The sequence below is a fragment of the Melanotaenia boesemani genome, chromosome 6 (assembly GCF_017639745.1).
Source record: "Melanotaenia boesemani isolate fMelBoe1 chromosome 6, fMelBoe1.pri, whole genome shotgun sequence".
NCBI classification, from domain to species: domain Eukaryota; kingdom Metazoa; phylum Chordata; class Actinopteri; order Atheriniformes; family Melanotaeniidae; genus Melanotaenia; species Melanotaenia boesemani.
Window position 1 is genome coordinate 12,543,363 of NC_055687.1, and position 14,765 is coordinate 12,558,127.

The 14,765-nt window shown below is 36.6% G+C and overlaps 1 protein-coding gene across 2 annotated transcripts in view; it reads left to right on the top strand.

The window, feature by feature from the left end:
* The window catches only part of slc9a1a (solute carrier family 9 member A1a), a 37,678-nt gene that overhangs the window by 9,781 nt on the left and 13,132 nt on the right, over positions 1–14,765 (top strand). For both annotated transcript variants that reach the window (XM_041988384.1, XM_041988385.1), the window contains exons 2-5: positions 5,070–5,533; positions 5,668–5,918; positions 10,059–10,276; positions 11,933–12,135. In XM_041988384.1, coding sequence (XP_041844318.1) covers positions 5,070–5,533; positions 5,668–5,918; positions 10,059–10,276; positions 11,933–12,135 — 1,136 coding nt within the window. The remainder of the gene's footprint in view (positions 1–5,069; positions 5,534–5,667; positions 5,919–10,058; positions 10,277–11,932; positions 12,136–14,765) is intronic.

Below are 14,765 nucleotides of genomic sequence, written 5' to 3' on the forward strand. Positions count from 1 at the left end.
AATTAGTTTTAGTAAAGTTGTTTATTTAAATAAAGACCTTGCATTCTTAATAACTTTCTATGCAGATCCTGTCTTCTTTAACATAAGACAGCAGAAGCATATTAAACTGATGTGGACTCTCACCAAGCTTTTTTTGTTTTGTTTTTTTTGTTTTGCTTTTACTAAACTACACTAGGGGTATCATGTCTGAAGAAGGCCTGTCATAATCACTGATTTTGTTAACTTGAGAGCCAATTAACTTTTCTGTAACTGTGCAGGCCCACTTGTGTAATCTGATGTCCCCACACCAACGGAGTTGACTAACACGTTTAGACTTGATTCTGTAATTGTGTAACACTCTTTGGAAGCTGAGATTCTGTGAATAGTAAACCTGCTAATTTATCTTTTTATTTTGAAGCCTTCAGTGAACAGATTGGTACTTGCTTCTGAAGAAATGTTATGCATCTCAGAACAAGATGTGGAATTTTACAACCTGCTCACCACATAGGCCTTTTTGAGAAGCCACATGAGGTCTCTAGTTATTGGATCAAGCAGTGATCACAGGACAGCTTTGTTCAAACACCTGGCTACTCAGACTCTGAGGAGTTTTAGGGGTTTCCTGTTTTTTTGTAGAATTCTTTGAAAGAAGAGCACTCAGACATCCCTTTTTAATCTTTGTTTCAGATAAAGCCTCCCTCATTATCTTTCCTCTGAAACCAAAAATCTACAGCTGCATGCAGCTGTGTAACCCCTACGGATATCCACTTATTGAGCTTGTGTTCTGAAACATTAACAGTTTCTCTCAAGCTGCCCAAGCATTAAACACCACCACCAAAGATGTCCTGTAAGTGTGAGGAAAGTTTCTGATTCCGGACTTTTACATACCATCTAGAAAAAGGCATGTCAAATAGAAATAATGAAATGAAATACAACTCTAACTAAATTATTGGTTTGGTGGCGTTTCAAACTTGCACGTAGGCAGCATGTTCGCAAGACCGGGCAAGTACAAAAGAACTGTGCTGCACTAAAGAGTGGAGATTAGTTGGAGCAGGTTTGAGCTGTTCACCTGCCTACCATTCCTGTCTTTTTTCACAGGAGTCGGCACACACCTATTGGCTATGGTGCTGCTGTAACTTCATCATCTATCCATCTTGTTTAAAAGGGTTGAACTTTGTAGCTGTGGTCCTTACTGACAGCTGGACATGTGCTGCTCAGGATGTTATCTGAAGTTCTCATAGGACCACAGGTTAAAATTTAGGTGGTGAATGTTTATTATTTGAATCTGAAATTACAAGAGTGGACCACACGTTCTTTGAGTTGGTTGGGGACGTCATGGAACAGTTTCCCTCAAGTTTTTTTTTATTTATTAGTTTTTTATTATTGTTAATATAAGCACACACAATTTTTTTGCTGTCCAATTCTTGTAGTGCATCAAACACCAAATAAGGCGAGAATAAAGAATGCTTTTCTGGACTGGTTTGTTGTGTTGACTCATCGTGACAGAGCAGCATATAAAATAATCTTTTATCAGCTCAGAATAAAGTCAAAGATATTATATTCCTATTTATTTATTTATTTGTTTATTTTTTGTTTTTTTGCTTGTTTGTTTTTTTTTGCATTGGTGGGCATTCTGCACAGCTTTGTGATGCAATTTGATTAGCAAAGAAAATATTTGGCATGTTGCTTCATATTGTGTGAGCAGTTCAGGTGTGTAAGTAACATTCTTTCAGCTATAAAAGCCATACAATCAGCTGACAGTATGTTCTGTTATTTGCTTATTTTGCTGTGACCATGTAGAGTGAACATATTACTTACTACCAAACTCTATAAACAAAATACATTTAAGAGCCCTTGAATAAGAGTAAATTGTCACATATAGGGATTCTGTAGATGAGTAATGAATAATATAATTCCTTTCCTTTTTTATAAAGCAAAAAAACTGCAGTACATCAGTGTTAAACAAAAAACTGTGCAGCCATATCTGGGATTCTTATACTACACAGTTCTACAAAAACAGCTAAATGTGTCTAATCCAGAGAGTAAAAGTGATATGTTTTTCACTGATTGGCTATAACTTGTAGTGTCCCAGTCAAATAAACACTCTGATGGTCTGTAGTGGTTTTTATTCCATCCAAATGTTCTTAGACTAATCATAAACCAATGTAAGAACTAAACAAGAAATAAACACAAAAGGTACATTACATTTCTGTATGGCGTTACTTCTGATACCTCGGTTAGCTTACAGCATCACAGTTTAGCAATGTTTACATCCATAAAAAAAAATCAGATTGTTTACATGCCTTAATGTAGTCATTGCATTACCTTGTTGCCACTTTCGACTGGTGCTAAGGCTGGTACTGTACTTTTAACTGCATCTTATTACTGTATTAGTTGCGTGAAATACGCAGTTCACATGAGATACAACCCTTTTAAAATGAGACATTTCCGAGTTGACAGGAAGTTACAGAATAAAATATATAAACGCTACAACCACAATTTAAGAAAAAATTCTTTAAATTATGAACTCATGTTAGCCAGCTTTACATAACTGTTACAAGTAGGGAGCATCTTATACACTGATAGGCAGTGTTATGTTATCTACCCCTACAAGATTGTTTAACCCAAATGTGAGCTTGTTGCCTCACTAAATACTTCTGTGTGTGTTTTCTGTCACTGTCAGTGCTCCGTAGTTAAATTTGTTACAATACGACCTAGAACTTGACACATCCCGTACTGCAGTTGTGTACAGTAAATATGGGGATAGACGATACATTGCTGTCGCTTTCAAGTCTTCTGCCCTTTTTGTTTGTTTTGGTTGTAATGACTGCCTTGGCCTGCCACCTCAGTCTGTATTTGTAGCCCTGACTCCGTTTTTGGATTTTCTGGAAAACTCATTCTGTTTGGGGCTGTTGTTTTGGGTCTCAAGGATTAATTTGTTTTGTGTGTGTAGAGGTGTGTGTGTGTGTGTGAGGTCTAACTAGTTGTGAAGGCATTAGCAGCCTGCTTGTGCAGTGATGTGTTCCACACTGCCTAAAGCAACAATGACATATTTCAATTATGATTTCAATTATGTGGAACTACAAAAAATCTCCCAACTTTCATTTTAGATTCAATTTGTATCACTTTTCAGATTTTTTATTTCAGTTTCCTTAATGTAAGTTCATGGCCAATTAGTTTTAACTGATGCTTTGAATAGCTGATTTGTCTACAGTAAATATTGTGGATCTTACTTTAAATATTCAAGTACAAGTTTAAGAATTCTAAAGGTCATAGTGAAAGTTTCTGCAGACACAGAGCTCACAGTCCCTAGCTTACAGCTTCAAGACCAGGGTTAATTGTCAAGGTAAAGAAAGAAATTAGCAAATATGGACAGACATGCTCTGACACGTCTGCACAGCCTGCAGAAGAAATAGGAGTGTCTCCTTTTGCATATTCCTGGAACATTATCAGTGCTGAAAAGTAAAATTGATTCGTACAGGCAGTAGCTTTGTTTGTTTGTTTGTTTGTTTGTTTTTTGTTCTTTTAACTTGGGAGCTCTGTATCTTCCAAGTGGTCACTAAATCTAACTTAATCATTAGTTAGATTGTGTTTTCTTGGTAATGACATAACACCAAGGTGTAATATGTTACAATTGGTTGTCTTTGTAATGTTTTATTTGTTTATTATTATTTTGTTTTTATTTGTTTTTTTACCTTCACAGAGTGTGAAAACCAATAGTAACACTTCCAGGTAATGTGTGTGTCTACCCAGAAAGATTTTCAGCCGCATTCTAAGTTAATACAATATATATATAATGCTTCATCTTAAGCCTATATTGCAGTATGTCTCATATTTGATACATACAGTTTCTGAGACCTTTTGCATCATTTTATGGTAAAAGCGTGGCTCAAAACCCTGCTGTAAGCAATCTGAGTTTCCTTCTGCCCTCTGGTGGATTCAACAATAATGCACTACAACAATTTTGACATATCACACGGCAAGGGCGTAGAACTGGGTAGGGACATGTCCTACCAATATCCAGCACTCATTGGTTGTCCCTGGCACAGGACAATTGAGAGTTGGTAGTTGCTGTGCTCTCTCAGCACCCTCGCTGCTTTAAGTCCTGCCTTTTAAACTCTTTAAACTATTCTGATTGGCTCCGCGCTTGCGTTTTTTGCCACATGTTTGGCTGTCACCGCTCTCAGTCACTGTTCAAAAGTTAGCGCTTGGTTAGTGTTTGCGATGCTAACGGTGGATGTCTTCAGTCAGAACTTGAGAAGCAAAGAAAAGACAAGAAAAATCAGGAGTTCTTTTAGAGTGAGTCAATGCAAAATTTGAAGTCACAAATAAATTATTTTCCAACTTCCATTGTCTCATGAAGAATGGTGATAATAGCAGCCACCAAGCCAATAACTTGTTTCCTTATCATGAATCAATGTAAAACTTTGTCAGGTGATAGAATCAAAGCTGTAGATTCAGAGAGAGAAATAATACTGAAAAGCTCTCACATACTATACTGAAATGCAGCTCCCTGTCTCATCCTTGACTCAGTGTTTGAGAAAGGAAGTTCTTAACCCTATGTTACTGTTTGCATTTGTCAGTGTTTAAGTCAGTGTTGAAGCACCGTGCTTATGTAACGGAGATAGAAATTGTGTTGTTGTATTTATAACATTATATTAAAACTTGTGGCCGGGACACAACTTGTCATCTTGTTTGCAGAAAGCATAGCAGGTGTATCGTCTACTCAATGGCAGTGGGATGGTTTAATTCTTTTGATGTGTCATGAGTTTATGATGACTAAGTGAAGCAGCTGGCTTCTTCAATACTATACTGGCCTCAGCAGATACTATTAGATATAAATTATTATATCTTAAATATCTTCTTGGGTTGGGCTTTAAAGATTAAAAAATGGAAAACAGGGTACTGGCTTTATTTTTATTCATCCAGCTGGTAGGAGACATTTTAGATGTTAAACTACTTTGGTTTTGTATTGAGCTCTGTGTGTGTTAGAGCTATATCTCAATACTTTGCTTAATCATCTGCTTTGAAAAACATAACTGACACACACCAAGAAAATTAATTTGTTTTTGTTGTTTCTATCTATTTTCCAGGGTTCCATCTGGTTCCTCGTCTGTCCAGTATTGTGCCAGAGAGCTGTCTGTTGATAGTGCTTGGCCTGCTGGTTGGAGGGCTCATCAGACTAGCTGGAGAAAAGGTTCCACCTGTGCTGGACTCTAAATTGTTCTTCCTCTACCTTCTGCCCCCCATTATCCTGGATGCTGGCTATTTCCTGCCCATCCGTTCCTTTATGGAGAATGTTGGTACAATCCTGATGTTTGCTGTTGTGGGAACTTTATGGAATGCCTTCTTTATTGGTGGCTTGCTATACGCTGTGTGTCAGATCAAGGCAGCCAACCTCTCTCACATTGAACTTCTGCCTTGCCTGCTGTTTGGCTCCATCATCTCAGCTGTGGATCCTGTGGCTGTGCTTGCTGTGTTTGAGGAGATTCACATCAATGAGCTGCTGCACATCCTGGTGTTTGGTGAATCATTGCTCAATGACGCTGTAACTGTGGTAAGTAACCAAAACGGTACACTTAGTGGTCTGTTTTTTTTTTTTTTTTTTTTTTTCTCTTGTCATTTTTATTAATTTCTCGCCTCCTTTTTAAATAGTTTTTCTTCTCACCTCTGCTGTGCTTCTTTTTTAAGGTTCTGTACCACCTTTTTGAGGAGTTTGCTGGCAAAGGGACAGTGACAGTGTTGGACTGCTTCCTTGGAGTATTCTCCTTTCTCATCGTTGCACTGGGCGGTGTTCTAGTGGGAATCATCTATGGGATCTTGGCTGCATTCACCTCGCGCTTCACATCCCACACCCGCGTCATCGAGCCACTTTTTGTCTTTGTATACAGCTACATGGCCTACTTGTCAGCTGAAGTTTTCCACCTGTCCGGCATCATGGCGTAAGTTTGGGCTAGTAATACAGACACATGTGCGTGTACACGGGAACTGACCCAACTTAGACATGATTAAATAATGTTGACATGATGTTGACTGTCACTGTGAGCACGCAAATATGCTGTGTGGGGATTTATCTTACTTAAATATAGCTTTAAACAAACATTAACCTTGTTGTACATCTCTTATGTAACATTTTCCATAGAAACATCAACCTCAAAGTTAATCCTGAATAACTAGACTCTTACTGTTGTTTTATTGTTTGAAAAAGATATTCATTTGTATCGCTTTCAACCTCCCACAGAGGGCAATTTTTTCTATTTAGATGGTAAAACGTGGTAATCCATAAACTAAAATCTCAGAGCCTCGTCGAGGATGCTGCACATCGTCAACGCACATTGATGCATGCTGATTGGCTGAAAGTTACTTCAAGCTGTGACGGGCTGACAAAAGCCATTTTCATAACAAAGTGGTTGAAGCAATAAAAATAATTAATGCAAAGTAGTTCATACAGCAATTATACCACATAGTCTTCATTTAACACCTAATTTTTTTCCACAGCAGAGCAATGCTAAAGCACCAACACAACGAAGTGGCAGCAAAACATTATAACGTGGATAAGCGTCTATGGGAGCTGTGCATTTTAGCTACACAGATCCGTGTCAGAGCTTTTATTAATATCAGCATTTAACGTTCTAGTATGTAACGTTAAAGACAAACTATTGGCACAAATTTAAGGCATTATTAGTAATTGTTATGAATGTAATATAATTATATAATATTCATAAATTGGGGAGTGGTAGCCTACTAGTTACAGAGGTGGGCTTAGGTCTGGAGAACCTAGGTTCAAGTCAGCAGAGGTGACCTACTGTGGGCCCTTAACCCCCCACAACTGCCCCACTGCTCAGATGGGTGAAATGCAGAGCCGAATTTCCCAATTTGGATTAATAAAGAAAAAACATTATTATTATTATTATTATTATTATTATTATTATTATTATTATTATTATTATTATTATTAATAATAATAATAATAATAATAATAAATTAATTATAAATATGTTTATTGATAGTGAAGAATGACATGAAAATAAGAATCATTATGTTTCTGACATGTCATTTTCCAACTGCAGCTCAGAGCAGACAAACCAAACTCTTGCTGCAGAGGGAGCCTTTGTGTATTTTAAGGCTATTCTAGTTTTTCCTGCATGCTTTCCAAGGTGTCGAGGGTGATCAGCTGTTTAGAATATGTCAATTACGTTGTTAGGCAAGGCAGTTTTATTTGTATAGCACATTTCATATTGCTTTAGAAATAAACTTTCACGTTGGTGCTCCCACCAAGGTGAAGGTGCCCAAAAAAATGGCCTCCATATAAAAATGCCATGCTAGTAAGAGCTGAAAAATGAGAATGTCGAAAAGTTGAACGCAGGTGAAAACAAAATTTTAGGTTCACTATGAGATCTATAAAGAGAGACTGAGGATTTATAATCTCGAGCTGAAAAATGCAAGACGAGCTTTCTTCCCTATCATTTCTAAGAGCAGCAATAATGCTCGTGCCTTGTATGTTACTGTTGACAGGCTAACTAATCTGCCCGTGTCATTAACCCTGGAACTTCTATCCAACCGGGCCGTAATGAGTTTGCTTCTTTCTTTACTGACAAAATTCAGAAAATCAGGCAGTCAGGCAGTAAAGAGCTGATGACTCAGCAGGATTTAGTAAAACTTGTCCATGCATTTATCTTTATCAGACTGGACTACTGTAATGCTGTTCTCACAGGTCTCCCTAAAAAGTCCACCAGACAGCTGCAGTTAGTCCAGAACGCTGCTGCTCGAGTCCTCGCTAAGACCAAGAAAGTAGATCATATAACTCCAGTCCTCAGATCTTTACACTGGCTTCCTGTCGGTCAAAGAACTAACTTCATAATCCTGCTGTTAGTTTACAAAGCACTGAATGGTTTAGGACCAAAATACATTCAGGATCGTCTGGTTCATTATGAACCAACCAGATCCCTCAGGTCATCAGGGTCAGGTCTACTTTCTGTTCCAAGAGTCAGAACTAAACATGGAGAGGCAGCTTGCAGCTTTTATGCTTCTGGAATAAACTCCTAGAAGACTGCATATCTACTGAAACTCAGCAGTTTTAAATCAGGGTTAAAAAAAACTTTTCTATTATCAAAACAACTGTTAATTCCTCACACTGGAACTGTATTTCTCACACGTTATCTATTTTATTTTAGCTTTCTTTGTTTTTATTTAATTTCTTTTATTTCTTTTTAGCTTGTTTTAAATGCACTTATTGCTTCCTGCACCCTGCTGTAATGCTTTTAATGTTTTATGTAAAGTACTTCGAATTGTCTCTCACATGAAATGTGCTCTATACCAAATGAGCTTGCCTTGCCTTACACAAAACATTAAAAGCATTACAGTGGGGTGCAGAACATTCATTAAAATAAACTTTTTAAAAAATTAACAGAACTTAGATAAAGACAAAAAGCTAAAGTAAGATAAGATAAAATGCAAGAAAGTGTTAGGAATTAACAGTTGCTTTGATAAAAGGAGGCACATTTTTTGTTCTTTTCCCATCCTGAGCCATCATGGAAATGATAAGATGAATATTTATTATAGGCATTCGCCTGACCTTTTGTGGCCACCATAAGGGCGTGGCAAGGTACTCCTGCACATGTGCCCACTTTAGAGCTGATTTTGATTTATGAACAGAAACAGGCGTGGGACATGTGTGCGCACGCTTTGATAAATCTAAAAGTTTTTGTATGCAGCATTTCCCTTTATCCCTACGCGTGCCACCTGTAGTTTGCTTTGCTACACACAGTTTGATAAATGAGGCCCCTGGTCAGCTGATCTAAGAGCATGTGATGGCATGTATCGGGGAAACAGCTCAGACAGAAAAAAATGGGCAAGACCATTAAGAGTCTTAAAAACAAATAAAAGAATCTTAAAATGAATTTGTAAATGAACGGAAAGCCAATGAAGGGACTCTAAAACCGGAGTTATGTGCTTTTGTTTGCTTGTACCAGTTAAAAAGAGTATTATTTTCCATTAAATATCAATAATGACCTTTTTAGATCATCTTATTTCAGAAATACATAATCATTCTAAAATTATTGAAATGTTTTTGTGGGGGAGGTGGGAATTGATACTTCAGCTCCACCATCTCTTCCTGACTCCAATAAGTTCTAACTGGACACCTTGTTAGTCCTTTGTTTTCCCTTTAGAATGATGCAGTTAAAAGTTGTAGTTGAACGTGTTATATCTGTACTGTGGCAACTGAAATAATTCAAGTGATTTCCTTGTATATCATGTCTTTAAACATATGGATTTTTCCACAGTGATTGGTCGTCTTGGTCTATAAACAACTTTGCATCTGAAGCAAAACTCTATTTCAATTGTGCATCATGGCAAATAGCACACTGTATACCCAGTGGTGTAATGAATCAGTCTGATCTAATACTGCCGATACCAAGCCTGAATTTATTGGTGCCTCAACATTTTCTGAGGTCGCATTTCATCAGTTCCTCCAATACACAGCGCTCAGTTTTTCTGGTTAAGATTGTTGATGATGCTGACAGTAGTTGCTGATATATCAAGTCTGCAGCTTGTGTCAGGGTCAGTGCAGCTTCAGGGATAATGAATTTTGGTGCATGTGGGTACCTTATTTACTTTACATAAAATATGTTGTTTTTTAAAATCTATATCTCATTCTGTATGAAAAATGAATCAAATGGCTTAATTGCAGAAATGTCTTACAATATTTCTACAATGCCTTTAAAGCTAAACCAACACTGATTTAAAGCAGGAGTGGCAGTAAATGCTGAGCTGCAGCTTATGGGATGTATAACAGTTTGTTTTGGCCTCTGCAGTTTTGGACATTGCATGTGTTTAGTCTGAAACAGTCAAATGGTTACTTAACAATCACAAAACATCTGTGTTTTCATTGTCCCTGTCCTGAAGTTGGTCCCTACCTTTAAACTCTATTTATCATTTTAATCATGTGTTTTACAATAAAATGATTTTTGCAACTCACATTTGGAGAGATGCAAACTATTAGAACAAATTCCTGAATTGCAGACTTTTACCAATTTTAGCATTTAGCATACTGAGCTAACATTTACCTTTTCTCCACTCAGGTTAATAGCTTGCGGAGCAGTGATGCGACCCTATGTGGAGGCTAATATATCCCACAAGTCCCACACCACCATAAAGTATTTCCTGAAAATGTGGAGCAGCGTCAGTGAGACATTAATCTTCATCTTTCTCGGTGTAGCCACGGTGGATGGAAAGCACTCCTGGAACTGGACCTTTGTCACATGCACGGTCATCCTGTGTCTGGTTGCACGAGTCATAGGTCAGCTCTACCAAACTGTTTCACACAACTTCCTCAAGAAAATGCAACAATTCACAGAAGTTCATTTTACTTTAGTGGTTAGTTGTGAAATTTAAAACAAGACTAAGTAACATTTTATCTAATGGTGCTTTTACTTTAGCTATTTATCTTGCTTAAAAAAAAGTGATCCTTTATTTTACAAGAATATAGATGTATTGCACACTTTAAAGTGACTCTAAGCATAAAAAGATGTTCTCAGATCAGCTGTGATCACTTACTGGAAAAAATGTTTCATCATGTTGCATCAAACCATTGTCTCTGCATAAAAGGAAGCACTTCATTTTTTACTTCAGGATGTCACAAGTCTCTTTGTGGGGGTTGTCACATTATTTGACTAGTGTTGTACTGTATTAAGTTTAAAAATGAAAGATTCATGAGGACTTCTCCATTATGCCATCCACAATTCCTGATGACACAAGGACTTGTGATAGAAAACAATAAATACTTTGTTATATGTAACCTCAGATTTAAAGGTTGGGATGCCGTGTAAAATGTAGATAGAAACAGAATGCAGTGATTTGTAAACATACATATTTTATTCCCAACAGAACTTAAACAACAATTTCAGATGTTGAAACTGAGACATTTTAGCATTCCTTAGAAAATATATGGTCATTATGAATTTGATGGCAGCAATATATCTCACAATAGTTGGAGCAGGGTTATGTTTACCATTCTAAAGCATCCTCTCTTCTTTTAACAACTGTAAACATCTCAGAAGTGAGGAGACCAGTTGCTGGAGTTCTGGGAGAGGAATGTTGTCCCACTCTTGTCTGATGCAGGATTTTAGCTGCCCAGTAGTTGTGAGCCTTCGTGCCTGATGAATCAAATATTTTTGTTGATGAAAGTTTTGGACTTCAGGCAGGCCAGTTTAGCACCCAGTCTCTTCTCCTGCGAAGCCATGTTGTTGAGAAGGAAACAGTGTGTGGTTTGCAGCAGTCTTTCATACCCAGTTATGTTACTGACCTTTAGCCAGTTAACCTAATTGAGTGTCTAATTCTTCTCTAGCTGTTTTTTATTTGTGCCAATTACTTTTCCAGCCATTTGTTGTCCCTTTTCCAACTTTTTTGAGATACGTTACTGCCATCAAATGTAGTATAATGAAAAATTTTCATGGAATGGTAAAATATATCAGTTTCAATATCTGATATGTTGTTTATGTTCTGCTGGGAATAAAATATAGGTTTATGACATTTGCAAACTGTTGCATTACCTTTTTATTTACATTTTACACAGTGTTCTAACTTTTTGGCAGTTAAGGTTGTAAATTACTTTCCAAGACATGCTTCAGTGTGCAGTACTCATTTTACTAATGCTTCTTCACCTTTTCTTCAGTGCACTATGAATTTAATTTTGACAGGATTAATTGTTGATAAAATGCCCAAATATTGAGGGAAAGTTTAAAAAGGTCAGTGATCCATTGCACTGAAACAAAATATATATTTCATAAAAAAAAAAGCAGTTTGGCCTTAAAGCTGATTTTAAGTGATGCTTTGTATAAAAGATGGCAATACACACTATTATTGCTGTCAAAAAGGTGCTATTTGACCAAGATATGATATGAAAACTTATACATGATCAAATATACAAAGCCATCTGTTGTGCCTTCCTTTTCAGGCGTGGTTGGTCTGACCTATATTATCAACAAGTTCCGCATTGTAAAGCTGACCACCAAGGATCAGTTCATCGTGGCCTACGGAGGACTTCGAGGTGCCATTGCTTTCTCCCTTGGTTTCCTGTTAGACGAGGATCACTTTGCCATGAGAGAGCTTTTCCTCACCGCCATAATCACAGTTATCTTCTTCACTGTCTTTGTTCAGGTATGGAAACAGAATGCAATGGTGCTTTTATGATTCAAACAATCTTTAATGACAAAAATTCTGTTCCTGTAAAAATGTTGAGGTTTTGTTGAGGCTCATTTCAACTTCACACAAGCGTTCCAAATGACTTAGTTTGCAGTTTGGCTTTTATTCCCCATGCATGTTCAGTCATTGACTTGCATTTGTCATTTGTAAAGATGTTGGTTTTGCATAGGACATAATGGTGGAACACATTTGCATTTCATGAATCTAGTTAGAATTTTTCCATGTACCAAGCTTTGAATTACAACTGGACACCATAGCTTAGTCAAGCTTTTATCTGCAACTATCACCCAGGAAACTGAACATTGTTTAGGGTTCCTATCCCTCATGAATAGTATGGAAAAATGTGGAATTTATTTTCAGTATTTTCCAACTCTGGATAAGCATTGAAAGAGTGTAAAAAACTACTTGTGTTTACAGACTGTTTTTCACTAAGCTTAAATATGAATTATATGAATATAATTTTCCCTGGTGAAGCTTTAGGTTTAGTGGTTTACCCATCACCTTCTTGGTTTTTGACTGCACATTTTAACTGTATGTGCACTCAGGTGGCAGAACAGGTTGCTCACATCTAAAGTTCAGTCAAGTCACTAAGCCCTTGGTTGCTCCAAATGGCAGCTGTGTGAATGAGAAACACACTGTAAAGTAGTTAAGTTTAAAAGCTGCTATAACAGACAAATAAACTGAGAAGTTACGTAACTAACACTACTGTTAGAGTTCAAAATGATAATAAACAACTAGATTTTCATACTCAGATGTAAAAAATGACCTGGAGGAGCCATACAGTATGTGTAAATAATTTCTTGTATGCGTATGTTGTTGTGTGTCCATGTGATTGGCACTTGGATGGTGGGTGTGTCACTTTGGGTGTGTATTCTGTGGTTAAAAATAGCTGCACTCACCTGGGCGCATCACCTGTCTTGGAGGATGTAGGGGTGGGATGAGCTCGAGACTGAAATTTTTTTTGTTGAACGCAGAACAGGTAGCGATGCAACAATATCAGTTTTGTTGTTTTTTTTATTGCACTAATCAGCTTAATGTAGGAATTTTTATTTTGAACTCCATTCTTGTGTCTTCAAATATTTTTGTATAATTATTCTGTAGGTGTAATGCCATGTGTGTAAAAAGATACTGACAGTTAAACTAGTTACTTTGCAGACGTCTCTCATTGTTGACAAGATTTTACTTAAAAAGTAATGTCGTCACATTAAAACATAATTAAGAAAAATGACCTCAGGGCAGTGATACAGTTTATATCATTAAATTAATCAATCAGTCTCAAGACGCTAATTCATAGTTCTCGCTTTAATCGACCCTAATCATCACACAAGGAAATGACGACAAGTTAAGATAATATGAATATTTATTAAATGGTCTACAAACTACATAATATATAATATGATTATTAAAAAGAAAATAGAAAATATGTAAATATGATTATAGCAAAATAAGACTTTTTTTCTTATACCACAGATAAAAAAAAATCTTCTCCATATCTCAGTAGAACGTACTGGAAGTTGAGAAAATAACCATCTAATTTTCTAACCTTTTTATCTTAGAAAGATTTTAGAAATGCGTATGTACTATCAAGGTCTGATTCTGGAGATTAATTTTATCTCACTCTTAAAAAACATATAAAACACCTCTTTCAGCATTTTATTGTACAGAAAATGTTTGTTAAAGAAAAGTATTTGTTAGACGGTCAGGAATACCAGAAGTGTTCTGGCATATTTTGTTGTCATCCCATGTGGGTAAGAAATCCTGAAAAGAAGATCAGTTTGCTTTGTGAGTTTGAAGGTTGGAGATCTTAGAGTCTCTATGTCCCTGTTGGAATGTGGCCACCACCTTGAACTGATGGAAGTTAGTTTGAGTTCACATGATCATTGATTACTCTCATGAAAGATTTGTGGTTAAAGTTAAAACTCCCAGATCGAACCATAATTTGGGTGTAGCCCAAAATGTCCTCTCCTCACCTGGAGAACTTAATCCTCTGTATCTATTCAACATCCAACTGTGACCTGCAATCAATAAAATTCCAAACCTGGTTTCTTTAGATGTGTGTCTTTCCTTGTCTGGGCCCTTTGTCACCAGAATACGCTACAGCAGGAATTTTCTGTTGCATTATCTGGGTGTGTTAGTCCAGCTGTGAAAGCTTCAATTTTGTCTGATTTCAGTCAGATTACATGTTTACATACATTTTAAAAGTTTAGGTTTTCATCTGACATGATAATAATGATTTATTTTTTTTAAGTTTCGTGTAAAAATGTTGAGTGTAAGCAGCTTATGCTAGGAAACTAAGAAAAAACTAAAGAGAAACTAGGAAACAGTAGTGCTATCACAGAATAATATGGTTTCATACCAGAAAGCCTACAATGTGTTTTACTACAATGTGGATTTTCAGGTTTGTTACTCTTGATTTTAAAGCTTAAATCTGTTATTTTTTATAGGCTTTAATCCTCTAATGTAGTAAGAGGTTTTTGTAAAACTAAATCTGTTAATGTAAGATTTTACAAATGCACGTGTCTGATTATCTAATTAGGTTGATTTTATGTAATTAGGGCTGGTGTGACCTGACAAGAGTTAAAGTA